The sequence below is a fragment of the Cavia porcellus genome, unplaced genomic scaffold (genome assembly GCF_034190915.1).
Source record: "Cavia porcellus strain 051 isolate PalLab524CR breed Dunkin Hartley unplaced genomic scaffold, mCavPor4.1 scaffold_17, whole genome shotgun sequence".
NCBI classification, from domain to species: domain Eukaryota; kingdom Metazoa; phylum Chordata; class Mammalia; order Rodentia; family Caviidae; genus Cavia; species Cavia porcellus.
This window is the reverse complement of record NW_026947500.1, coordinates 65254884-65279507: the sequence shown is the minus strand read 5'-3', so window position 1 is coordinate 65279507 and position 24624 is coordinate 65254884. Positions and strand designations below refer to the sequence as shown.

The following is a 24624-nucleotide window of genomic DNA, read 5'->3' as shown; positions in this document are numbered from 1 at the left end:
CCTCCAAAACACTCATTCTATCCTGACCCACAAGCTCAACCAGATTCACTTAGTTTTTTGCTTAGGTTTCTGCTGCTTATTTTTCCCACTAAGTTACCGAGGCTGGCCTCCAACTTGCAAACCAGCTGCCTCGGTCTCCCCGGTGCAGGGATTACATAGCTCTGTCCAGGCAGGAGGCCGAACGCGGGTGGGCGGACACTGTCGCCCCTCGGTGACAGCAGGTGGCCTGCAGCGGAAAGAAGTGAGGCCGCACGGCTGTCGCCGGACCCGTGCGTGCTCAGGGTCGGGGCCGGGGAGCAGCAAACCCCAGGGCCGAGCGCTCCACCACCTCTACCGAGAGCATCATAACCTATGGACCCGGGCAGGAGGCGGGGCGCACGACAGGTCAATGAGGCCTCGAAAGAGCGTTACGATTGGCTGTCGTCGCGGGGTGGGCGGGACTCCTCGGCCCAGTAAGTGCAACGCGAGGAGGCGTTGCCAGCGTAGAGCGGGGAGGGACGTGACCTGGGGCGGACGGCGGTTGGCGGCCGGGCCCCGCCCCGGATGTTTACGTCACTCATTTAGAGGCTGTGATTGGCCGGGCGACTGAGGGGGCGGGGCGGAACGTTCTGGAGGGGGCTGGCGGGCTCTGGAAGCTTCCGCCGGACGGGTATATACAGTCCCGGACGGGGCGGCGGCGGAGCCGGGGACGGCGGCGGCGGGCGGTGGGCCTCATGGGGAAGGATTACTATCAGACGCTGGGCCTGAGCCCCGGCGCGTCGGACGAGGAGATCAAGCGCGCGTACCGCCGCCAGGCGCTGCGCTACCACCCCGACAAGAACAAGGAGCCGGGGGCCGAGGAGAAGTTCAAGGAGATCGCCGAGGCCTACGACGTGCTCAGCGACCCGCGCAAGCGCGAGATCTTCGACCGCTACGGCGAGGAGGGTGCGTGCGGCCCGGCGCCCCGCGGTCCGGCCGCGCCCCCGCCCTGCGGAGGCGGAGCGGGCGCCGAAGCTTCCAGCACAGCGGGCGGGCCGGGCGCGGCGCTGCCGGTTTTGCTTTTTATTTATTTTAATTTTTTGCGGTGCTGGGAATTGCACCCGAGGCTCCCGCGCTGCGCTACTTTTCCAAAGCCCTCCGTCTTTTAAGTCTTTGTTCGTTTTTCTCACGGCGATGCTCCTGCCTCTGCCTCTGGAGTGCTGTGTTTGCAGGCTTTGTGTTTTGGGGATTTCTTTTTGGAGATCAGGTCTATTAAGTTGCCCATGCTGGATACAGACCTGGCGATCGGTCCTGCCATAGCCGCCCCCCCTCCCCACCCCCCAGCGCAGCTGAGGTCGCTGGCGTGCAGCAGCGCGCCTGGCTGAAGCGGCGGCTTTGCCCCGCCTGCCCCGGGGGCTCTTTAATGCTTGCACCCAAAGCTGTCCCCAGCTCAGCCTCTCCCGAGCTCTGCGCCTGCAGCGTGGAGCCAGGAGCCTGGGTGGCTGCAGTGGCGGTGGACTGAAACCTACAGGTGGCCCCCTCGGAGCCGGAGCGCAGGCGCTGTCTTTATTTTGTGCGTATTCGTTTTGCAAGCAGGGTTTCACGCTGCAGCTAGGATTGGCCTTGAACCCACTACGTACCCCAGGCCGGCACTCCTGCCTCAGCCTCCTGAGCTCTGCAATCGCAGGCCTGGGCCGCGCTGCTGCCTGAGCGGCGGAGGCCTGGTGCCCTGGCGGGGCTTCGTGTTTCTCTCCTGGGTCCCCAAGCTTCTCCCCCTTGGGAAGCCGTCTGACTTCCGGTCTTGCTTTTCAGGCCTCAAAGGTGGCGGCCCCAGCGGCGGTGGCGGTGGCACCAACGGGACCTCCTTCAGCTACACGTTCCACGGGGACCCGCACGCGATGTTCGCGGAATTCTTTGGCGGGAGAAACCCCTTCGACACCTTCTTCGGGCAGCGGAACGGCGAGGAGGGCATGGACATCGACGACCCGTTCTCCAGCTTCCCCATGGGCATGGGCGGCTTTCCCAGCATGAACTTTGGCCGCTCTCGGTCCGCGCAGGAGCCCGCGCGCAAGAAACAGGACCCGCCTGTCACCCACGACCTGCGAGTCTCGCTGGAGGAGATCTACAACGGCTGCACCAAGAAGATGAAGATCTCGCACAAGCGGCTCAACCCCGACGGCAAGAGCACGCGCAGCGAGGACAAGATCCTGACCATCGAGGTGAAGAAGGGGTGGAAAGAGGGGACCAAGATCACCTTCCCCAAGGAGGGGGACCAGACCTCCAACAACATCCCCGCAGACATCGTCTTCGTGCTAAAGGACAAGCCGCACAGCATCTTCAAGCGGGACGGCTCCGACGTGGTCTACCCCGCCCGGATCAGCCTGCGGGAGGTGAGCGGCTTGGGCCAGGCGCCCTGGCTTTGCTTGGGTGACGCTTCCTGAGTGGGCACTGCAAGGGTGGGGGGGGCTCGGTTATTTTATTTTTTAAATTTTTTTTATTTTTGGTTCTGGGATCAAATTCACATCCTTGAGCTGGCCGGGCAGATGCTTGTGCCAGTGAGCTAAAATCCGAGGCCCTTATTATTTTTATTTTGTTTCATTTATCTTTTTGAGACAGGGTCTTGCTGTGCAGTTCAGCCTGGCCTTGAGCTCGCTTTGTAGCCCAGGCTGGTCTCAAACTTGCCTCTCCACCCTCCTGCCTCAGCCTCCTGAGTGCTGGATGGCAGCTGTGCCCCACCACACCCAGCCACACGGGTAGTTGTAGATGTAGAGGTCTGGGCACAAGATGGCCCAGGTGTCTCCCCTCACATTGTCACTTTGCTTCCCAAGGCCCTGTGTGGCTGCACAGTAAACGTCCCCACCCTGGACGGCAGGACCATCCCCGTGGTGTTCAAAGACGTCATCAGGCCCGGCATGAGGCGGAAAGTCCCAGGCGAGGGCCTTCCCCTCCCAAAGACGCCCGAGAAGCGTGGGGACCTCATCATCGAGTTCGAAGTGACCTTTCCCGAGCGGCTCCCACAGACATCTCGGACCGTCCTCGAGCAGGTTCTCCCGATATAGCGGTGGCGCGGGCTGCCGGGACCTGTGCGAAGCACCTCGGCGTGGGGGTCCGGGAGGGCGGCCGGCACCTGGGCTGGGCGGAGAATATATTGCAATCTTTCAAAGTTGTGCTTCAGTGGTTTTTCGAGCGACAGAGTGGTGAGTGCCGGGAACAGCAGGAACAGCATCAGGTCTGCCCGCCCGGGCTGGGCCATACACTCCAGTCACTGCCTCAAGACGAGGTCGCATCTGATCCCGTGTCTCCCCCCGGGAGAGCCCCAGCCGGCACCACAAGCAATACCTCCTCAGGGCAGGACTGAAGGCGCCGGCCTGGGGGCCCCCGGTGGGGTCTGGGGTCTGCAGTGCAGCCCACTCCCACTGTCCCCACGGAGCTTGGCTGCTCCGGGAGGAAGGAGTTCCTCGGGGTCCCTGGGGCCCAGCAGCCGCCCCAGTCACGTTTTGCTGAACGGACTCTGGACTCTCAAAGGGATCTGATCCTTTTGGATTTTGCACAGCCCTAGGTATACTTACTCCCTTTTGATAAAAGGGTTTTCGCTCCTGATTACAGGAGCACCTCGGATCAGCTGTAAATACAGTTTTGTAATTCCGTGTGCGGTCTCCATGTACAGTCGGTCCAACGCCTCTTGTCCCGCCCTGCCCACGCCCATGAGGGGACCTTGGGGCCAGGGAAGGCTGGGTGACACTCCCTGGAGGCCAGTCTAGTACATTGTATGACTCCTGCCAACCAGACCAAATGTGTGACTTGTCACTGTGCAGCCTGCCAGCATTAAAGACTGATGCCAACCTCGGGGAGCAGTCCTGCGCATCTGTTTGGGGAACTGGGCTGGGGTGGGGATGGGGGCTCCCCTCCAGAGGCAGGCAGCGGGGAGCAGGCAGGAAGGCCAGACACACAGTCTGGGGCCAGCAGGGGGAGGAGGGCAGCCCAGCCAGCCTTGGGTGCCTGAGCACAGTGGGTCCAACCCCGCTGGACAGTTAGGGCCGCAGTGGGGCTGATGCTGAGGCCAGGCCCTAGCCCCGGAGGGTGCGGTGTGCAGTGTGCCGGCCGTGCAGGCCCAGTGCCAGGCAGCCCGGAACCAGAGCGAGGCTTCAGGAGCAGGGCCAGGGCCGCCCCACCCTGGGGAGACGTTTCCTGCCCTGCTGGATGTGCCGCTGGGAAGTGTTTACTCTTTTTTTTTTTTTTTTTGGAGGAACTGGTTTTATTACAAGGTAACTGATTACATGGGCTCAGAACATCCACTGTCAGGCTGAGGATTTTCCTGATTTGAAGGCTAAGCATGGGGCACCCAGCCTCCTCCCTAAGCACCAGCCCACGCCTGAACTCAGTACCAGCCATGCTGCACAGTTTCAGAAGAAATGGAGCCAAGAACTTCCGGAAGTCCAGGGGCAGCGCCCCTGCGAGGACCCTACTCTGACAGGCCAGCACCTAGCTGCTGAAATGTTCAGGTCATTCTTTCATTTCTGCCTTTTTTTATTTCAATTTTTTGATACAAGGTCATACAATGTAACTTAGGCTGGCCTTGAACTCAGCGATCCTCCTGCCTCAGCCTCCCAAGTGCTGGGTGCCATGCGTGCGTCACCACAACATTCCAGTTTTTGAGACAGGGTCTCCCTCAGTTGCTGAGTCACTCAGGCTAGGCTCCAAGCTGCCATCCTCTTGCCTCAGCTTCCCAGGGGCTCGGGTGACTGACGTACATCACCGCACTTTACCAGTAACCTGTGTCCTCTCCAGTCCCTCCTCCGTGCAGGGTTGAGTCCCAGCTTGACCGCGCTCTACTGAGTGGCCCAGCCTCTGCATCTCCACTTCCTCAGCCGTGAACAAGGCGCGATGGTTCCCATCTTCCAGATGTGTGAGGAGGTGCGATCAGATCTCACATGCACTCTCACTCACAAGGGCAGCACTGGTGTGAAGCAGCCGTGTGTGGGCCATAGTCATCACAGCGTCACAAGAAGGTCTCTTGGCCCCGGCCTGCGACCAGAACAGGCCACAGGTCAGTGCAGACCTGGCCCCTGCCCTGGGCTGAGCACCCCTGTAAGCCCTGGGGGGCCCTTGGCCACACCCTGCCAGAGCAAGAGCCAGGCTTCCAGAGCTGGCCCCCACCCCAGCCCACGCCAGGAACGCAGAGTGGGCGGGGACTCCCGGATCAAGCTGGCTCCTATGTGCAAGCGACTTCCTTCCTGAGTTTGTGTATCCTGAGACCTCGGAAGATGGGGGAAATCGCTAGAGGTTTTGCTCTCAGCTGGTGTGGTAATGGATCACGGCAGCTGCCCAAGAAAATGCTCAGGTAATGGCGCTCGCCTGGCATCACAGCACTCGGGAGGCTGAGGCAGGAGGATCGCTGCGACTTCGACACCAGCCTGGGCTACAAAGTGAGCTCAAGGCCAGCCTGAATTGCATATAGAGACCCTGTCTCAGAAAGAAAAAAAAAAAAGGGACTGGGGATTTAGCTCAGTGGTCTAAGCGCCTGCCTGGCAAGCACAAGGTTCAATCCCCAATACAAAAAAAAAAAAAAAAAAGGAAAATCCTCAGGGAGTTGGTTGTGGTGAACTGTGCCTATAATCCCAGCACTCAGGAGGCTGAGGCAGGAGGATCTCCATGTATTCAAGGCCAGCCTGGACTATACAGCAAGATCCTGTCCTAAAAATAAAAAAGCAGAAACAAAAACTCCTTGTCACTGGAGACACACACAGCCCAGTGGCCGAGCGTGTACTCAGCATGCACAAGCCCTGGGTTTGAGTCCCAGTACTAAAAAATAATTAGCACGTATTTCCAAACAACTTAGCAGGAAACTTGCCCTTACATTAATGGCTATCTCAGCCACAGAGGAGCACAAGCTGTGATGCCCCATCCCTGGGCTGAGGCAGGAGGTTGGCAAGTTAGGTCCCAGCCTGGGTGGTACAGTAACTTCGTGAGCCTCTACCCACCAGAAGAAGGGGCCAGGCTCCATGCTAAGACCCCGGGTTCAGTTCTGGTTTTCCCTTACCCCAAAGTTGGTTGTTGGCACATAGTCTGCACCTATCCAACTAACAAATATTGTTTTTCTTCTTCATGGTTGGGGTGGAGAAGGGTTTCACTACTCCTAATGGGCTGACCTTGAACTTCGGCATAGCCCAGGCTGGCCTGATCCTCCTGCCTTAGCCTCCTGAGTGCTGGGCCAACAGGGTGTGCACTGCACTGCCACGCCTGGCTATGCAGGGACATTTATTGGGCCCCTCTGCTGTGCTGGCCGTTCTTAATGCTTGTTCACTGCAATGAACAAAAGTGGCAAAGGGCAGGGATTTAGCTTGGGCACAAGCGCCTGCCTGGCAAGCTTGAGGTCATGAGTTTGATCCCCGGTACCAAAAAATTAAAAAAAAAAAAAAGTGGCAAAAGAATTACTGTCCCTGAGCCGGGAACGTGGTTTGTGCAAGGCCCTGGGTCCCATCCCAGCACTGTGGGGAAGGAAGGGCGGGAGAAACTCCTGTCCTTGTGGAGCTGGGGGTCATCAAACAGGTAGGAAATGGGAATAAATGAAACATTCATTCTGTGAGACAGTGCTGAGGGAGAAATGGCAGACCAGTGGGTGGAGAGCGCGGGGTGCATTTTTAAATAACACAGAGACTGCCTTGCCAAAAAGACGACGTTTGAATGGAGAGGAGCCAGGTGGGGTAACTGAGCGAGTCCTTGGCAAAGAACCTGCAGGCAGTGGGTATGCAAAGGTCCTGGGGCAACAGCAGCCAAGAACCCAGTGGGCTGGGGCAGTGAGAAGGAAGCAGGAGAGGAGGATGGAGGTGACCAGATAAATAAACCACAGTGCCCCCTGAGCTGCATCTTGGCTTTCTTCTAAGTGGCAGCTTGCAAAGACAGGTTTTTTTTTTTTTTTTTTGAAACAGGGTTTCTGTATGTAGTTTATAAAGTCTGGCTTTGAACGTGATCCTCCTGCCTCAGCCTCCTGGAATGCTGCCTTTTGTCATTTTACTGGGTAACCTCAGATCCCTAAGGCACACGGGCAGTGTCTTAGCCCTCAGGGCCAGGGCTGACTTTGTCAAGGGGCATCAATAGGGGTCCCAGTCGGCTAAGGAAATCTCTCCCTGGTACTCTGCACCTGATACTTTCTTTTTTGGTGCCAAGGATTGAACTCACGACCTTGAGTTTGCCAAGCAGGCACTTACACTGCTGAGCTAAACCCCCAGTCTGTTACTTTCTTTGTAAACTGTGGAACAAATTCATGTCACGCATGTTTAGGTCCAGTAAGACACTACCGTTGGCTGGTGTCCCGCGTTTCGGGTGACCCATGATTGCCCCGTAGCTCAGCGGCAGCGTGGACCTCCGAGTTTCCCTGTCCTGCGTGCGCCCTACCAGGGTTTCCCTGGCGGTGCCCCCTCGCTGATGGGCAGATGTCACAGCAGGGTCCAGCTTGCTTTCCTGTGCTGTTCGGAGGCCCATGCTGTGTCCTCCTGAAGCACAGACTGGACTACAGGCCTAGTGCAATGGGTTTGAAATGGCAGCATCTGACCAGGAGTTTCCATCCTGGGTCCGTGTCCAGGGCCCGCCTGGTCAGCTTGTGCTCAGGTGACCCAGCTGCCCAGGGTCACCTTCCAATCAGTGTGGACACCACACACTAATTGAGAGGCACCAAGTGCACTCACATCATCAAGCGCTTTATTACTCTAGGAACAGAGACCCGGCGGGTGCAGCTCAGTGCACAGCCACAGCCTGGCAGGCCCAAGGTCGCGAGTTCGATTCCCCGTACCAAAAAAAATGGATAAGGACCCGATGACCGAGTTTCAGGACGAGTGTCCGAGCTGAAAGCATACTGACTCTGCACATCTCCAATTTGTTTTTATTTTTTGGTACCAGGAATTGAACTCAGGACTGTGCGCTTGCCAGGCAGGTGCTTGTACCACTGAGGTACATCTCCGGCCCCAAGGGCATAAAGTTTTACCCTGTACTTTTTTCTTTTTGTCTTTTTGAGGCAGGGTCTCGCTGTGCAGTGCAGGCTGGCCTTGAGCTCACTGTGCAGTCCAGGCTGGTCTTGAACTCGCAGCGATCCTCCTGCCTCAGCCTCCCAAGTGCTGGGATGACAGGCGTGGGCCACCATATCTGACACCTCTGTTTCCCGCCTTTTTTTTTTATTCTTTTTTTTTTTTGTCTTTTTCGTTTTTATCGGTACCGGGGACCGAACTCACGACTGCCTGCTTGCAAGGCAGGTGCTTATGCCGCTGAGCTAAATCCCCAGCCCCCTGTTTCCCGCCTTTTCCATCCCTTCATGACTACAGGAAATCCTCTCCTGGGTCTAGAGCTGCTCAGTTTGCACCACTTTCACTGTCACGAGGACTTTGCCTCACGAGCGACATCACAGGCACGCTCATGGTCTCTGTCATCCACCCACACCACCCTTCTGCTGACCAAATGCAAACCTTATAATGGGGTCACGGTCCCCCTCCACACCGGAGGAAGCTGGTGACTCACTGCGGACCCGCTCCGAAGCTGGCCAGTCTGGTTTTTCATGTAGCAGTAAACTGCGCTGAGCCACCAAAAGAAAATCATAATTAGAAACTGTTTCCACAAATGCTGAGAGCTGTGGGTCCACTGTGGGTCCGCTGGACCCTCCGTGATGCTCGGGCCAACACGCGCAAAGAACGCAAGCGCGTCCGTGGCCCGTTTTGCCACTTTTGTGCATGTGCACCCTCAAGTATTGAAGCTCAAGTATTCTCCGCATGTCATGCCAAGTGGGTGAGCCCGTGGATGGCTTCCCGTGTCCCTCATGAAGAGCTATAGGACTGCAAGCCAGCCCGTCACACTGCGGTAAAAGTGTGGGCTGGGTCTGCCAGCTCAGGTGTAGTTTAGATTACAGCGCACAAACCTCCACCCGCAGACCACAGGCACCTCGGTTTCCTCTCCAGACCCCGTCACCGCAGAGCTGAGAACCTGCACCCACCTCCTTCGGCCCCCGGGGAAGAGAGACAGCCTCGGAGCAACCCCCGGATTTCCCTTCCAGGATAACAGAATTCCCTGGAGCTCAGCAGCCGCATTTTAATAAGTTTTGCATCGCAAGTGCCCAGAGTAACACCCAACACGGAACTGAGCCTTGGAGCATTTGTTGAATGACTAATAAAGTAACAAAATGATTCAGGGAAAAATACGTGCTCCTTTACTGCTAGGAAACTCTTCCTGCTTCGAGATTCAGGGGTGAGTTACGGGCACAGCCGCTGCCAGATGGCTCAGTGCTGGGCCTGGGGCCCCACAGAGACATGGGCACGGCAGTTTGCAGGGAGCTTTGTGAGGCTCACGGTTTGCTGGGGAAAAGACCTGGAGGTTTCGGTTTCCTGTGACTGCCCAAACAGGTGGCCATAAACTGGGTGGATTAAGACAGCAGAAATGTAAGCTGGGCCCACAGAGTTCAAGGCCACCCTGAACCACTGAGCGAGCCTCTGTCTCAAACCAACAAACAAAACCCCTGAAGGTCCACTTGGGTTCACAGGGACCCCTCCGGGAGAGCGTGGTCACCGGGGTTCCTGAGACAGGAGGGCTGACACTGGCTGTAGGTGTTCACATGCGCCACTTGGCAGCTTCGGGGAGAAGACTGGGGGACCACGGGGTGGGTGCACACCCCCCCCGGGGGGGGGAGCAAAGGACAGAAAACACAACTGGAGCCCGGCGTGTGCGGCACGCCTGTGATCCCAGCACTTGGGAGGCTGAGGCAGGAGGATGCTTGCAAGTTCGAGACCAGCTCGGGCTGCAAAGTGAGCTCAGGGCCAGCCTGAACCGCAGAGCAAGACCCTGTCTCAGAAAGACAACAAACAAACAAACAAACCCACACCGGAGGGAATGGTGGAGGCTGGAGATGGATCACATGTGTGGGACCAAACAAGGCCAGGGCCAGGGGTCCAGTTCGGCGGCACAGAGACTGCCTGGCAAGCATGAGGTCGTGAGTTCGGTTCCCAGTGCCAACACAGAAAGAAAGAGAAAGAGAGTCCAGTACCTGGCACCCAGCCTGGCGCAGTTTCTGTTTCTCCCCACAGTGCAGGGCTCATGAGAGCAGCTGGGGTTCATTAAGTGCTCCTTATCCGGGGCCATCAGAGGCCCTGGCCCTGGAGTGACTCCTCTGATCCAAACAGGGGCTTGGCCGCCATGGCAGGCAGACCCTACTGTGTTATGTTGTTTTTTTTTTTTTGTACCAGGGATCAAACTCACAATCTTGTGCTTGCCAGGCAGGCGCTTATGCCGCTGAGCTAAATCCCTTACTTTTTTTTTTTTAATTTTACAGAGAAAACACTTAAAAAAATCAAAACAAGATAATTAGGCAGCAACCATGATTAATAATACACTGTGAACTGTTATCTTAAATCACTCAGAGTACATAATCCAAACAATATCAGCACAGAGCTTTCTTTTCAATGAACTAAAGGAAATTAGAACTATCACTATTTTAACTTACATATATATAATTTCAGTTTCTCACACTAGGGAGACAATAGGATGTTTTACACATGTGAGTCTGATTTATTTCACTTATGACTTTGGTCTCTAGTTGCATCCATTAACTTATAAAAGTCTCCACTCTATTCTTCTTTATGTCTGTGTAGTACTCTATTATATAAAAAAATACCGCTTTTCTTTTTTTTTTTTTTTTTCTTTTTCTTTTTCATCGGTACCGGGAATTGAACTCATGACCACACACTTGCAAGGCAGGTGCTTATGCCGCTGAGCTAAATCCCCAACCCCTGTTCCATTATTATCACAGAGCTGCTGAGCAAAGGAAGAGCTGGATTTTCCCGGCTCTGGAGGTGGGCTGGGCTTCGAATGCAGACACAGAAAAGCAAAACATAGAATGAATAGAAGAAAACGCAGAGGAAAGATTTTGTAGTCTACTAGTGGGAACGATCTTTTCTCCTCCCCCCTCCCCTCCCCTCCCCTCCCCCCTTCTCCTCTTTCTGGCAGTGCTGGGGTTGAAGCCACCATCTGTGAGTGGCCGGCACCCTAGCCCCAAAGTGCTTTTTATTTTAATTAGGTTTATTGGTATGTTTTAGGTACACACACAATGATCACACTCACCGTAGGGAATGTGTGGCCTGTACATGACAGATCTTGATTCTTTTCCTCCTGCCTTCAACCCCTCATTTACAAGCCAAAAGTGATTTCTGTTTGCTGATTTAGTCTTATTTATTTCAGTCATTGGCACTGGAAAGGGGACTCAGCATCTTGCCCTTTACATTACCCAGCCACAAACCCACGGACATTTTTTATGCATTCCTGGGGATCGAACCCAGCCCTGAGCTGCAAACCCAGCGCTTCTTAATTTTAAATTTTGAGATTGGGTATTGCATTGACATTAAGTTGCTCAGGCTGGGCTCAAAATTGTGATCCTCCTGCCTCAGCCTCCCAGATGGCTGGGATGACAGGCATGCACCACCACATGGCTTCTTCCCCAGCCCCTTATCCACCCATACATTCAGGTAATTGACTCACTAATTGATTTTGCCACTTACAACTTCGATCTCTGAAGACTCTGGATGGCTATTCCGCAGAGCAGCCGGACCCCGAGGTCTGTGGCTGTCTTCTTGAGATCCGACTCGGGCTCACCTCTTTGGACACTGCAAAGGCAGCAGCGGTAGCACTTTATCACCTGGGTAGAGAACCAGCATTCACTGTTTTGTTTTGTTCTGAGACAGACGCTGGGTAGGTAGCCCAGGCTGGCCTCAAACTCGCAGTGATCCTCCTGCCTCAGCCTCCCGAGTAGGCTAGGTATGTGACGCCAAGCCCAGTTCAATGCTAACGCCAGTTCAAATGGGTCGGTTAGGGCCGGAGCGACACATTTCTACACTTTTTTTTTTTTTGTCTTTTTTGAGACAGGGTCTCTATGTCCTTCAGACTGGCCTCGAACTCACTTTTTAGCCCAGGCTGGCCTAAACTGGCAAAGATCCTCCTGCCTCAGCTTCCACCTCCTGAGTGCTGGGATTCCAGGAGCCCCCCCTCCCACCGCGCCAGGCTCTTCCAAGGCTGTTCCAGGCTGCCCGCTGAGCTGTCACACTAGTAGGTCCTGGCTGCACCGTGCCCCTGGCAACCCCACGAGCCTCCCTCGGGCTCTTCCTCTGCAGCTTCCCTGTCAGGAGGACGCGGGTGCACTGGGGCTCAGGACTCCGCAGCCAGCATCGGGGTGTCCCTACACGCGTCTCGCTCCGGGGGCGCAGGAAGGCAGTGCCCACTGCAGCCCCAGCAGCGGGCACCGGCCTTGAGAGCGGGTGGCAGAGGTCACCAGAGCAGGAAGGGAGGGACGACCGCCGCTCTTACAGCCCGGAGCGGCAGGATCCGGGTCTGCCAGCTGGGTGGGGCCAGCCGCGCGGCCTTCAGCGCTCAGCCCAAGGCCCTGGCCCCTCTTTCACTTTGTCCTCCTGCAAGCCCTGGGGAAGCTGGAACGCGCCACAGCTCTCTCGGAGACTTCCAAGACCCAGTGGTTCCAGGGGGCTCGCGCCCCTAACTAGAGGGTTGCCAAGAACTACAATTCCCAGAACACACTGCGCCCTCAATCTCCAACCTCAGCGGCGGAGCTGTCCAGGAGGAGGAAACCGCGCCTGTCCTGCAAACTGAAGAGTCCTCACCTGCTCCAGGTGTGTTTTTCTTTCCCTGACCTGGGCTTCCCTGAGGCTTGGAGAACTCTGCCTGGCCCATCTGTACTCTTCGATGCTAGTCTAAGGGCCGAGGAGTAGGGGGTGGGCACAGTGGTCAGCGGGAGACTCAACCTCCGTCCTCAACACTGGTTGGTTACTGCCTGTGATCGAGCCCATAGTAGGTGCTCATCCAACCAAACGCGAATACAATCTCATGCCCTTCATTCCAGCACTCGGGAGACTGAGGCAGAAGGGTTGCCACAAGTCGGAGGCCAGCCTGGGCTACATAGTGAGTTCAAGGCTAGCCTGAGCTACATAGTGAGACTGTCTCCGAAATATCAAAACCGGGGCCAGGGATGTAGCTCAGCAGCACAGCGCCTGTCTAGCAAGCGCGAGACCCTGATTTCGATTCTTGATACCAAAACAACTTTACAACTAAACCCCTGTGCTTTTCACACTGCTCGGCTGCACCCCGCACTGCCCATTCCCGCAGTGGGCCGTAGTTTCCTGTCTGGTCTGCGGGCCTCGCACACAGCTTCTCATGGGTCCGCGCTCGGAGCCTGGCACAGTGCGGAGGGAGAATTAAATGCATGAGTGAAGGCCTGAGTGAATGCTTTTGTCCATTGTCCCTGGCAAGCAGCAGGGACACCCGCGACCCTCCCTATTCATCGCGATGAATGCACCCTTCTGTCCTCCCCCAGCAAGGCCGGACTGGGGCACAGGGGGCCGGCGGGAAAGCGGGTCGAGCTACCAGGGCCTGACATAAGGGCCTGCTTTTCGGTCTTCTGAGGAACAGGTTTCACTCTCAGGTCTGCTTTTCTGCACACCGAGAGTTCACGCCTTCTCCCCCGAAACTCAGCGCTGGTCACCTGACTCCCACCGCCGATCCCCCGCCCTTAACACCCTGGCACCCCCCACGCGGACACTCAGCCCGCAGCACGTGGTCCGGGGGTCCCAGCTTCCCATTGGCCGCTGGTCTGCTTCCTCCCGCGCCATTGGCCGGCGCCCCTCCGCCGCGCCCCCCTCCGCAGCCCCGCTGTGGTACAGCCCACCGCGGCCTAGGCGGGGCGGGATGGTCCACTGCGCCGCGGGGAGAGGGGTGTGCGCGAGCCGGGCGTGGCGGAGCGATCCCTCTGGAATGTCCCCATCGGCTCCGCCCCCAGAGGGAAGGCGCGGATTGGTCGCCAGCGATAGGCGGTGGCCACTCATTGGCTCTCGCGGGGCACTGGCCCCGCCCCCTGGCCGGCGCCGCTGCTGGAGAGGCCCGGCCGGGAGTTTGCGGGAGGACCGAGCGGGGCGCGCTCTGGCCGGCGGCGGTGGCGGCGACTCAGGTGAGTATTCCCAGCCCGAGAGGGGACGGGCCCAGGGCGAGACCTGGTGTGCACCCCGCAGTTTCGGACCTCGAGGATCGCCCGATCGTGCGGGGCAGGCCCGCGGCCGGAGCTCGAGCTGCACGCGGGGATGCGCGAACTCTCTCCCCGGGGACCCCACAGCCCGGGACGGCGGCGATCGCCGGGGTCCGCGGTGAGGACGGCGGAGCCGTCCTGCCAGGCGTCTACGGTGCGGGTCTGTGGATCGAAACCCCTCCCCGCTAATCTCTCCTCCGGGGGGCAGCGACTTGGCCAAGGTCACTACCCTGCACCTCGGTGTCGGACGTGGGACTCGAACCCGGGTCAGGGTCGCGGGCTGCGGTCTCCACCGCCGGACCAGAGCCTTCCCGATCGCAGGTGCCTCGGGCCGGTGCTCCGCCCCACCCACCTCTGGGCCACACCTCTTGGCGGTGGCCTGCTCCCCACCCGAGGCCACCAGGCAGCCTAACCGGAAGCCGCCCTGCCCCTTCTCCCCTGAGCTGAGAGCGAGGTGCCATTGAGGGTCTGGGTCGTGAGAAGCCAGTGGCGTCTGTAGGCAGAGGGGGCAGCGAGCCGAGGGTGCCGGGGTCTCCATGGGCCAGGCCCTCGAGGCTTGGGCGTCCTCCCGGGAAACTCGGGCCAAGCCGGTTTTTCAAGAGTGAATCAGAGGCCTCCTGTGTCTGCTCACGCCGAAGCAGTACCGTGCAGGGTGTGGTGTCCACCTGCCCAGCTTCGCGGAACTCCAGGGAACCCCCGTCTCCACTTCCTGCTGCCCACTTGGGGTTGCTCAGAGGCAGGCCTTTCCTAGGCTCCAGTGCTGGAGTCTCACCCAGCCCGCTGGGTCCGGGCAAACCCCACTCCATCCCTGCGCAGGCAGAGTGGAGAGGTGGCTTGGGCAGGATGCAAGGTCCAAGAACAGCTGGGGTGGACACAGATACACTTATTCTGTCTGCAGCTGGCTCCTTCTGCCCCAGTGGGAAGGTGCATGCTGGGCAGGTGCTGCACCCCTGAGCGATGCCTTCATTGTGGAGGAGACATTTCCCGAGCACCTGCTGTGTGCCAGGCACTGTATTTGGTACCAAGCATGCAATAGGGGAAAAAAGACAGAAATCCCTGCTTTGAGCTGGCTTCGCCGGTGCCTGTGATCGCAGTCCGCAGGGGTCTAAGTGCAGAGGATCCCTGAAAGTTGGACGCCAGTCTGGACTAGGTAGTGAGTTCGAGGCCAGTCTGGACTACAAAGTGAGAGCACATCTCAAAGGGGAGGGGAATCCCAGCCTCGGGGAAGCTGACATTTTGTTGGGGGTGGGGCAGGGAACAAACAAGTTAAGAGATCATTTCAGATCGCCCCATAGACAGAATATTAGGGGGACCCCGTGTGCTGTAAGCTGAGGCCAGGGGTGCTCCCAAAGACGGTGTCTCAGGGGGTCCGGAGAGAATGACATAAAGGAGCTGTCGCCCTCCCGCCCCAGCTTGGCCTCCCGGGCTGGTCCTGGAGGGGGAGCCAGGGTAGCGATGCTGTGCCTGTGTGTGGGTCACAGTAAGTGCGTGCTGGCTGGAGCTTTCTCCCGTCAGGGGGATCCTGGCGGAAGAGCAGTGTCATCTGGTTTACATTTTAAAATAGAGACATGGAGTTAAATGGCAGCCTGGAGGCTGAAGACAAGGGTTCCGTCAGCCTAGTGTGTAATTAGGCTCCTGGGCCGGAGCTGCCTGGCACATGGGCCTTTCCAACAGGCTGGAGCAAGCCAGGAAGGCTGCCCAGAGGATGTGGCCAGGAACAAGCCCGGGCAGGCAGGCAGGACTGGGGTGGTGCTGGATGGCATAGGGTAGGGTAGGGGGACACCAGGAGTAGATCTGACAGTAGTGATGGAGCCAGGCAGCTGGGCATGGTGGCACATGCCTGTGATCTCAGCTCTGGGGAGGCTGAGGCAGGAGGGTCGTCTCTGAGTTCGAGACCTGCCTGGGCTACAGAGTGAGCTCAAGGCTGGCCTGAACTGCAGATCGAGACTCTGACTCAAAAAGACAAAAAATAATAATTCTAACCCTGAGTGGTGAGGAAGTTGCCCAGTGGGTCCCGTGCCCAGCAATCCCTCTGGCTTCCCGAGAGCAGCTGGCACTCAGCCTCTGCCTGTCTTTCAGATGAGGACGCCGAGGCCTATGAAGTGAGCCACACCGCCCACGGTCACGCAGTGGGTTGGTGACTGCGCTGGGGTCCAGGTCTGCACCGATCGCCCCTGTGCTCACCGAGGAGGACACAGGCCTGGCCGGAGCCGTGGGCTAGATCAGGGTAGGAGGTGACATGGACACCTGGGATCCTGGGGCTTGGTGACGATGGGTGGCATGAGGCGTTTACTCCAAGGGCATGGGCCGCCATGTGGCTGGACGGAGGAGAGGAGACACGGGTCATGTTCCGCAGGACTTTTGTGACGGCTGGGCCCGCAGCAAGAGGACAGAGCCAAGCCCCGGAGCAGCCACCGCGCACCCCAGGTGAGGGCATCAGTGGATGGGTGCACAGGCTGGCGCTCAGGTCGGCGCAGTCCCCGGGGCTCTGCAGAACCCCAGATTCCCCCGAGAGAGCCAACAGGAGGATTCCAGAAGCGCCTTTTACCCAGGACTGTGTGCTAATGGTTCCGTCAGCAGTGGCTGGTATACACCTGTCTCCCAGCACTTGGGAGGCTGAGGCAGGAGGATTGCCTGGAATTTGAAGCCAGCCTGGGCTCCATAGCAAGACCGTTTCTCAGTTCAGAAAAAAAGGCAAAAACAAATAATAGAGATCGTTGGACCCAGGAGCTGATCAGGGCACAGCTCCCACTCTCAGGGGGTAAATCCAAGGCGTGGAATGCTTTGCCCCCTCTCGCCCTCTCTGAACCACAGGGCATTTGCCCTGGATGTTCCTCTGCCTGGAACCTTCCCACCCTACATACCTGTGTGTCCCTCTGGTCTCCAAGACCAGAGAGCTGTCCCCAAATGTTCTGTAGGACTAGTCTTACTTTTTTTTTTTTCAAGAGAAGGTCTCACTATGCAGCTCAGGCTGGCCTTGAATTCGCTTTGTAGCCCAGCTGGCCTCAAACTCACAGTGATTCTCCTGCCGCAGCCTCCCGAATGCTGGGATGACAGGCGTGCGTCACCACACCCACCTAGTCTAGCTTTCTTAATCTCACAGCACTAGCAGATGTGACATTAGAAATTTACACATCGCTAGCTCACTGTTGGTTTCTGTCTTGAGACTGGACATTTTTTTTTTCCAAAGGGTTAATTTGTGTTTCTACTTAACATAGATGAATGAGCAAAGTGAGAAAATAAACATGATTAAGAAGCAAAAAGTCACCGCTTCTGTCTCTCTCTCAGACAGAATCTTTCTTTCCCTCAATAAATATATTCTGCTCTTTAAAAAAAAGCACTGGAGATGTAGATCAGTGGCTGAGGTGCCCACCTGGCAAGCGCAAGGTCGTGAGTTCAATCCTTGATACCAAAAAGAAAAAAAAAGCTTTAATAAACGTGCTTTAATAATTAGGGTATACTCTGGCCCGGTGTGGTACTGCACATAATAATTCCAGCCCTTGGGAGGCTGAGGCAGGAAGATCACTGTGAATTCCAGGCCAATTTGGGCTACATAGGGAGTTCAAGGCTAATCTGAGCCAAGACTGGATATTTCTGCAGAGAGTAGGCCCAGCTCCAGGTCGTACAGATATCCTTCCTCCTGGAACACACGACACACCAAGGGGCAGAGGGTGGCAGGCAGAGCACAGGACACTTCCTTATCACTTTGGCCTACTAGTTTGTTTTGTTTTTGGTTTTTGTTGGTATCGAAATTCGAACTCAGAACCTCGTACTTGCCAGGCAGACACTTGTGCCACTGAGCCATACCCCCTGTTCAGGTCTCCTGGTTTTGTGAAGTGCCCAACCTGTGTAACTGCACATGGTGTTCTTGGCCAGGGATCTTATGTGTTTCATTAAAACAGTGTGCAGATTGGGGCTGGGGATTTAGCTCAGCGGCACAAGCGCCTGCCTGGCAAGCGCAGGGTCATGAGTTCGATTCCTAGTGCCAAAGAAAGAAAGAAAGAAAATAAAACAGCAACAGCAGCATACGGGCCTCTGCTCTGCGTCCAGTTCACACCCGCAGACCCCGCAAAAGCGGCCACTGTGCTCGGAGCTCGGGCTCAGATCACCCCCCCCCCCCCCGACGGCAGCGTGTCATCCAGTCACCGAGCTTCCCCATGAGGTTGCTGTGTCACCGGGAGTTGATTAAAGTGCACAGGAAGGCCGGGGGCCCAGGGCCGGGTCCTGTCCCCAGCGCCAACAAGCATGAAAACGTAAATAAATAGAAACGGGGTCTACTGCACAGTTAGCAAGGTGCTGTCAAGGATAGAAAACAATACAGTGTCACAAAATAACAGAAACAGCACTCGTTACATAAGTTACAAAATCTAAGCATAAAAAAACCCGAACAGTCAAACAGTGACAGCACGAACTTTTATTCTCTGTGATGAACTAACAGATTCTTTTCTTTCCTTATACTTCTCTTTTCCATAAGGGGAATGAGAGGAGTGCCTGCAAACGAACTGGGCCCCCAGAGTCCCTCCTTTTATTTTTACTTATTTATTTATTTTTGGTCTTTTTGAGACAGGGTGTCTATGCAGCTCAGGCTGGCCTTGAGCTCACTTTGTAGCCCAGGCTGGTCTCGAACTCGCAGCGAGCCTCCTGCCTCAGCCACCTGAGTGCTGGGATGACAGGTGTGTGCCACCATGTCCGGCTTGTTTTTTGAGTTTTGAGGCAGAGTCTGGCCCTGCAGTCCAGGCTGGTCTTGAGCTCAGGGTTACTAGGGGTCACCCCCAGACTGGCCGCGACCCTCCTGCCTCTGCCTCGCAGGTCCCGGGGCGCGGCCCCACCTCTCGCCGCAGCCGATGCCGCTGGGACTGGGGCGGCGGAAGAAGGCGCCACCGCTGGTGGAGAATGAGGAGGCTGAGGCCGCGCGCGGCGGGCTGGGCGGCGAGCAGGGCCCGCTGGGCGGGGCGGGCGCGGGGCTCCCCCAGGCCGGGCTGCCGCCCCCGCCGCCCGCGCTGCGCCCCCGCCTGGTGTTCCACACGCAGCTGGCGCACGGCAGCCCCACCGGCCGCATCGAGGGCTTCAGCAACGTGAAGGAGCTGTACGGCCGCATCGCGGAGGCCTTCCGCCTGCCGCCCGCCGAGGTGAGCCCGGCCCGGGCCCCGGGGTCCATGCGGTGGTGGGCCCTGAGCCCCATCTCTGCAAGGCGAGCTCCCTAGGGGCCTGCGAGGCCCAAACCCCAGGAGATCATAGGGGATGGGCGGCTACAGCTGCAAACTGAGCTCAGGGCGCCGTGGAGGCCTGCACCCCACAGACTGCGGGGGACCAGAGCGGGGGGGGGCGGGGGGGGCTAGTCGGTGCCCCCCAAATGAGGCCGTTCGATGGGAGCTGCATATCTCCAGCCAGGACCCTGGGGGCCAAGGAGCAGGCCCATGGGGCTGGGCTGGGCTGGGTGGTCTGGACCCCCTCACTCACCCCCCAAGCATCAAAACTGGTTTTGTGTCCTGGATGCAGTATTTTTTTTTTTTTTTTGTCTTTTTCGTTTTTATCGGTACCTTATCTGGATGCAGTCTTGAGGCTGAGGCAGGACGGCCTCCTGGTCCCAGCCTTTTACTCCGGGCACTTGGTACAGGCGACCCCGAGGGGCAGAGACGAGTGTGTTCCCTCCTACCCCCCGCAGGTGATGTTCTGCACCCTCAACACCCACAAAGTGGACATGGACAAGCTGCTGGGCGGCCAGATCGGGTTGGAGGACTTCATCTTTGCCCACGTCAAGGGCCAGCGCAAGGAGGTGGAGGTGTTCAAGTCGGAGGACGCACTGGGCCTGACCATCACGGACAACGGCGCGGGCTATGCCTTCATCAAGGTCCCCGCGGTCCTGCGCCGGTGCCCGGCAGGTGGGCGGGCAGAGTCACTGGGGTGCAGGGGGGACCCCAGCTCACGCGCCCCTCCCTGCACAGCGCATCAAGGAAGGCAGCGTGATCGATCACATCCAGCTCATCAGCGTGGGGGACATGATCGAGGCCATCAACGGCCAGAGCCTGCTGGGCTGCCGCCACTACGAGGTGGCCCGGCTGCTCAAGGAGCTGCCCCGCGGCCGCACCTTCACGCTGAGGCTCACGGAGCCCCGCAAGGCCTTCGGTGAGCGCGGGGCTGCAGGACCCGGAGCCGCCCGCAGGTGGCGCCCGAGCGCGACCAGCGCCTTTGGGGAGGGACACAGCTCCGCCCGGGCCTGGAAGGGGTTCTGGCTGTCTGCCCTGCCTGGGGGGACCAGCAGGAAGTTGCCCCGCGGCCACCTCCCAGGAGCCATTAACCCAGCCAAGGGCCCCCAACCTTGGCCAGCCCCCCAGCTCCCAGGAGCTGGGCTTGGCTGCCCCACGCCTGCCCCCCACTTTTCCATCCGGCTTCACTGACTCCCAGGAATGGGCCCCGGGCCTTGGGGTGGGGCAGGGGACTGGGCACTCTTCCCACTGCAGCGGGTAGTGGAGCGGGCCTGAGGCCTGCCGGCAGCCATGGCCCCCTCAGTAGGAACAGACCCAAGGACCCGGCCCCTGCCCTGTCACCCCTGATCTCTGCCTCCCTTCCCCAGGCCTGGCCCAGGCCACCCTGGCACCGTGCTGCCCTCCCAGCGTCGGTCCCTCAGGCTGCAGGTGCCTGGAGTAGCTCTAAGGTGTGGGGTGCTGGCCGAGGCCAGATACTGAGTACCCTACCGGGCCTTTGGTCAAACTCCCTTCCCCCTGCGCCCACAGACATGATCAGCCAGCGCTCAGCTGGCAGCCGCCCTGGCTCCGGCCCGCAGCTGGGCACTGGCCGAGGCACCCTGCGGCTGCGCTCCCGTGGCCCGGCCACCGTGGAGGAGCTGGTGAGTGTCCCCCGGGTGCCACCTGATCCCGTAACTGAGCAGCTGCTAATGCTCTCCCCACTCCAAGCGCTGGAGCCTTCCTGGGGCAAGCATGCCTCAGCTTCCCCATTTGCCACCAGGGAGTCATAATACCAAATCCCTTCCTCTCCGCTGGCCCTGAAGGTTCAGCATGGGTGGAAATCTACGTAAAACAGGAGGTGGGCAGATCAGTAAGGACGCTGAGGCTGGCACTGCTGGCCCCATGGGAGGCTGAGGCAGGATCGCACATTCAAGGCCAGCCTGAACCTCATGAGACTGGTTCAAAATAAAACAGCCGGGCTCGGTGGTGCCCTCCTGTCATCCCCGCACTCAGGAGGCTGAGGCAGGAGGATCGCTGCAAGTTTGAGGCCAGCCTGGGCTACAAAATGAGCTCAAGGCCAGCCTGAACTACATACATAGTGAGACCCTGTCTCCATAAGACCCCCCCAAAATAAAAAGAAAAAAGGAGAAAGAGAGAAAAAGCTAGGGGTGGAGCTGAGATGCCCCCAGATTCATACGATCCCCAATAATGGGGGAAAAAAACTTCATGAGAGCAGCAGCAGTGCTTACTGACCATGACGTCCCTCCAGCCCTCAGCCTTTGAGGAGAAAGCCATCGAGAAGGTGGACGACCTGCTGGAGAGTTACATGGGGATCAGAGACACCGAACTGGGTGAGTGGGCGCCCAAGGCCGGGGTGGAGGGTCTGGGGAGTGGCCCGGGCATGGTGTGGACCTGTTGCCCGCTGAGCCTCCATTCTTTTCCCCTCTGGTGCCCGTGCAGCAGCGACCATGGTCGAGCTGGGCAAAGACAAAAGAAACCCAGATGAACTGGCAGAGGCCCTGGACGAGCAGCTCGGGGACTTTGCCTTCCCGGACGAGTTCGTCTTTGACGTGTGGGGCGCCATCGGGGATGCAAAGGTCGGCCGCTACTAGGAGCCCGATGGACCTTTTGGTGGCCAGAGCCTGGCCTTGCTAGAGCTCCCCCAGGGCACACCCGGCCAGGACCCTGTGTAGCCAGCTGGGCTCGAGGCTGTTGCCCTGCAGGCGGAGGGTGGTGCCCAGCGTTGGTCCCAGGGTCTCCCCACATCCTGACCCTGGCCCGGCTCCCTGGCTCCCTACCTCAGCTGGGTCAGGAGCCTGGGGAGGGACCTGGGCCTGGCGGCCACCCCTCCACCTCCCACATCAGCTGCCAAATGGGTCCCTGTGTCTCCCCAGGGCCCGGGTTCCGTCTGGGGGGTCGAGACCTGGTTTCCTGACACAGGGAATAAAGAGGAGGTGGGGGTCCCCTTATCAATGCAATAACCCAGTCCCCTCCCAAGAGGAGCCCAACCTGGAGTCTGTTACCTCCTGTTTGGGGAAGAGTTTGCTGTGAACCCCCAACCTCCCCACCCCACCCTGCTGCCCTGCCCTCCCAGCCCCCAGGAGGGGCAGCGGTGGCAGGGGGGCTTTTGTATCTGGATTTCTGCCTTGAACATAAAGGATCTATCTGGACGAGGAACCATGTGGCCGGGCCTGCAGGGTGTAGGGTGCAGGGTGCGGTGCAGGGTGAACCGGGGCTGGGAAAGAACGCGGCGGCAGCTGAAACCCATCTTCCCCAGCTCCAAATTGAATTAGAGGTGGCCCAGCCCCCGCCCTCTCCTGCTGTCCTCCCTCAGAGGCGCTGGCTGCCAGCCACTGGGCTTCCAGGCAACGTGAGATTCCTGGTGACGGATGCTTCCACCCCGACACCCTCTCTGTCGGTTGAGGTGGCCCTCCTGACCCCGCGAGGAGTGGGTGCTGGGGCTGGGGGCACTGCCTGCACCTCCATCCATCCAACCTCAAAGCCCCCGCCCCGCCCCCACCCCCAGCCGATGCCGGGCGGTCGGGGTCCATGCAGGCGTCCGTCCTGGGCTGGTGCTTTGAAGGGGACATAAACCCGGCCTTGTTTTGACAGCCAGCTTCAGCCCAGGATTGAGGGGATCAAGGACAGGGAGGGTGGGGCCCTGGCCAGACCTGCAGAGGCCCAGGCTAGGACAGGAATGTTCGGGGGCCCGGGAGGAGCTGCAGGTATGGGAGTCGAGTCCAGCTGGCACCCTAGTTGCAGAGGGACAACCGAGGAGGAGGCCTCCAGCCCAGGCCTGTGCTCTTCGGCAGGGTGGGGGTCACAGTCAATGACTCGGGGTGTCCGCGCACCTGTGAGGAATGCTGGGTGGTGGGGACAGCTCTGGCAGTAGTGGGGTGCATGTCTGTTGGGTACCAGTGGCCAGTGAACAGGTCCAGGGAGAGCGGTGACCTGGGTCCAGGCAAAGGGGGACCACCGCCCCCAGAGTGCTGCTAGTGACATCTCCAGGTGTGGAGTCCGACTATCGCTCAGGGTGCTGCTGTTTTGGGGGGAGCGGTGTGGCTGGCTGGGTCTTGGGGTGCCTGGGTTTGTGGGTGATCTGTCTAGTCTTAGGTCCCCAGGATATGAGCCTCAGTGCCACAGGTACCTGGGTGTGGCAAGGTCCAGGTGGCACCCCTGTATCTGGGCAGGCTGAGTGTACCCCTGACCTGGCAGTGACAGCAGGGCGCAGAGGTGAACCTGGGCTACCTGATGAGGATCATACAGGGTGTTGGGGATCACAGCAATTCCAATCGCTCTCCCATACCAGGGGGTGACTTTGTGGGTTCCGGGGTACAGCAGTGGTATCTTGGGGACAGGTGCGGCCACTGCCGGGTCTCAGGGAATGAGGCTGCCTCCCAAGGCTGTGACACCGTTTCCCAGGGCCAGAGGTGAGGCTGTGGCTGGGTGTTGGGGTGCAGGATGTGAAGATGACTTGGCCTGTGTCCCCAGACCTGTCACTCAGTGCACCCCAGACCTCTCAGGGCCATGGGGGCCCTGTGAGAATAGCGGGCAGGTCCCAGCCAGGCCGGCCCTTCCGAAACGCTACTAGTCCATCCCCCGACACCCATAAAGGTTGCCGTGGCCCTGTGTCAGTGCCCCTCTGCGCGGCCCCCCTCCCCCAGCCCCAAAGCCCCGCTGGGGGAGGCACCGCCCCCTCCCCGCAGCCTCCCCAGCCCGCCCTGGGCGACGCTCATATTTTCCAGTGTTTAGATTTTATCCGCTTTATTAATGAGGCGGGCAAGAAGCCCGAGCCGGGTGGGGTGGCTGGGGGGGGTCCCAGGGGCCAGGCCAGCGCCCAGGAGCCTCCCTGGAAGAAGCCGGGTAGCCAGGGCCCGGAGCAGCCCCTCTCCAGCGCCGGGAGTGCAGAGAGGGGTCTCTGGCCCCAGAGGCCCCAGAGGGCGGGCAAGGAGTGGTGCGGCCCCCGAGGCCACAGGGCGCGGTGAGGGCGGGAGCCGGATCTACCCAGGAAGAGGACGGGCGGATCGGCCTGACAGGGCCGGGCCAGGCGCAGTGGGCGCTGGCACTGGGGGCCATGGGGGCCCGGCGTCCCCTGCAGCACCAGGTAGGAGGAGGGAAGGGCGGAGGGGACCTCAGGGCACAGCGGATGGGGCTATGGCTGCCTTGGTCCCTGCCCGGCTTCCCGCATCCTCCTCTCGCTTGGCCCCGGGGGAGTCCGCCTCAGCCTCAGCGCCAGGCGGAGGAGGAGGAAAAGGAGGAGGAGGAGGAGTGTGTACCTGTGTGTGGTCCTGGGCGGCCAAGCCTCTGGGACAGGAGATGGGGCCAGCAGGGCTGGAATCAGCGTGGTGTGTGAGGCACGGAGAGGTGGTTTCAGGACACAGACAGCACCTCGGGAATCACAGATGGGACCACGAGGGCAGTTAGGGT

General features: G+C 58.9%; 2 protein-coding genes and 1 long non-coding RNA gene across 7 annotated transcripts; 2 read left to right on the top strand and 1 right to left on the bottom strand.

Annotated features, from left to right (window-relative positions):
- The first annotated feature begins 713 nt into the window (after window positions 1-713).
- Dnajb1 (DnaJ heat shock protein family (Hsp40) member B1) lies at window positions 714-3804 on the top strand. Its single transcript, XM_003461797.5, has 3 exons — window positions 714-924; window positions 1771-2348; window positions 2787-3804. The coding sequence occupies exons 1-3, from the start codon at window positions 714-716 to the stop codon at window positions 3015-3017; spliced, it is 1020 nt and encodes a 339-aa protein (XP_003461845.1). The 3' UTR covers window positions 3018-3804.
- LOC101789163 (uncharacterized) lies at window positions 1771-12451 on the bottom strand. 2 transcript variants are annotated; one of them, XR_001202162.2, is made up of 4 exons: window positions 12289-12451; window positions 11487-11623; window positions 8415-8521; window positions 1771-4983 (listed from the first exon to the last, which is right to left on the bottom strand). It is a non-coding gene; the product is annotated as an uncharacterized LOC101789163 (long non-coding RNA). The 2 variants fall into 2 exon arrangements; XR_216106.4 differs by lacking the exon at window positions 12289-12451 and adding an exon at window positions 11886-12071.
- Window positions 12414-22374, top strand: Gipc1 (GIPC PDZ domain containing family member 1). 4 transcript variants are annotated; one of them, XM_013156997.3, is made up of 9 exons: window positions 12414-12605; window positions 16091-16238; window positions 16368-16438; window positions 18821-19140; window positions 19677-19862; window positions 19957-20137; window positions 20746-20858; window positions 21467-21548; window positions 21658-22374. In XM_013156997.3, exons 4-9 carry the CDS (start codon window positions 18856-18858, stop codon window positions 21807-21809), a joined length of 999 nt encoding a protein of 332 aa, XP_013012451.1. In that variant the 5' UTR covers window positions 12414-12605; window positions 16091-16238; window positions 16368-16438; window positions 18821-18855; the 3' UTR covers window positions 21810-22374. The 4 variants fall into 4 exon arrangements, with proteins under 4 accessions (XP_013012451.1, XP_063084593.1, XP_013012446.1 ...); XM_013156992.3 differs by lacking the exon at window positions 12414-12605 and adding an exon at window positions 13782-13936; XM_063228523.1 differs by lacking the exon at window positions 16091-16238 and having other exon boundaries at window positions 12468-12605.
- The last annotated feature ends 2250 nt before the right edge of the window (window positions 22375-24624 follow it).

Bases quoted from the DNA above. Each gene is read 5' to 3' on its own strand.
- Dnajb1 (XM_003461797.5), top strand. From the start codon at position 714: ATGGGGAAGGATTACTATCAGACGCTGGGCCTGAGCCCCGGCGCGTCG. The intron at 925-1,770 runs GTGCGTGCGGCC...CTTGCTTTTCAG, and splicing joins CGACCGCTACGGCGAGGAGG to GCCTCAAAGGTGGCGGCCCC. The intron at 2,349-2,786 runs GTGAGCGGCTTG...TTGCTTCCCAAG, and splicing joins CCCGGATCAGCCTGCGGGAG to GCCCTGTGTGGCTGCACAGT.
- Gipc1 (XM_013156997.3), top strand. From the start codon at position 18,856: ATGCCGCTGGGACTGGGGCGGCGGAAGAAGGCGCCACCGCTGGTGGAG. The intron at 19,863-19,956 runs GTCCCCGCGGTC...CTCCCTGCACAG, and splicing joins CGGGCTATGCCTTCATCAAG to CGCATCAAGGAAGGCAGCGT. The intron at 20,859-21,466 runs GTGAGTGTCCCC...ACGTCCCTCCAG, and splicing joins CGGCCACCGTGGAGGAGCTG to CCCTCAGCCTTTGAGGAGAA.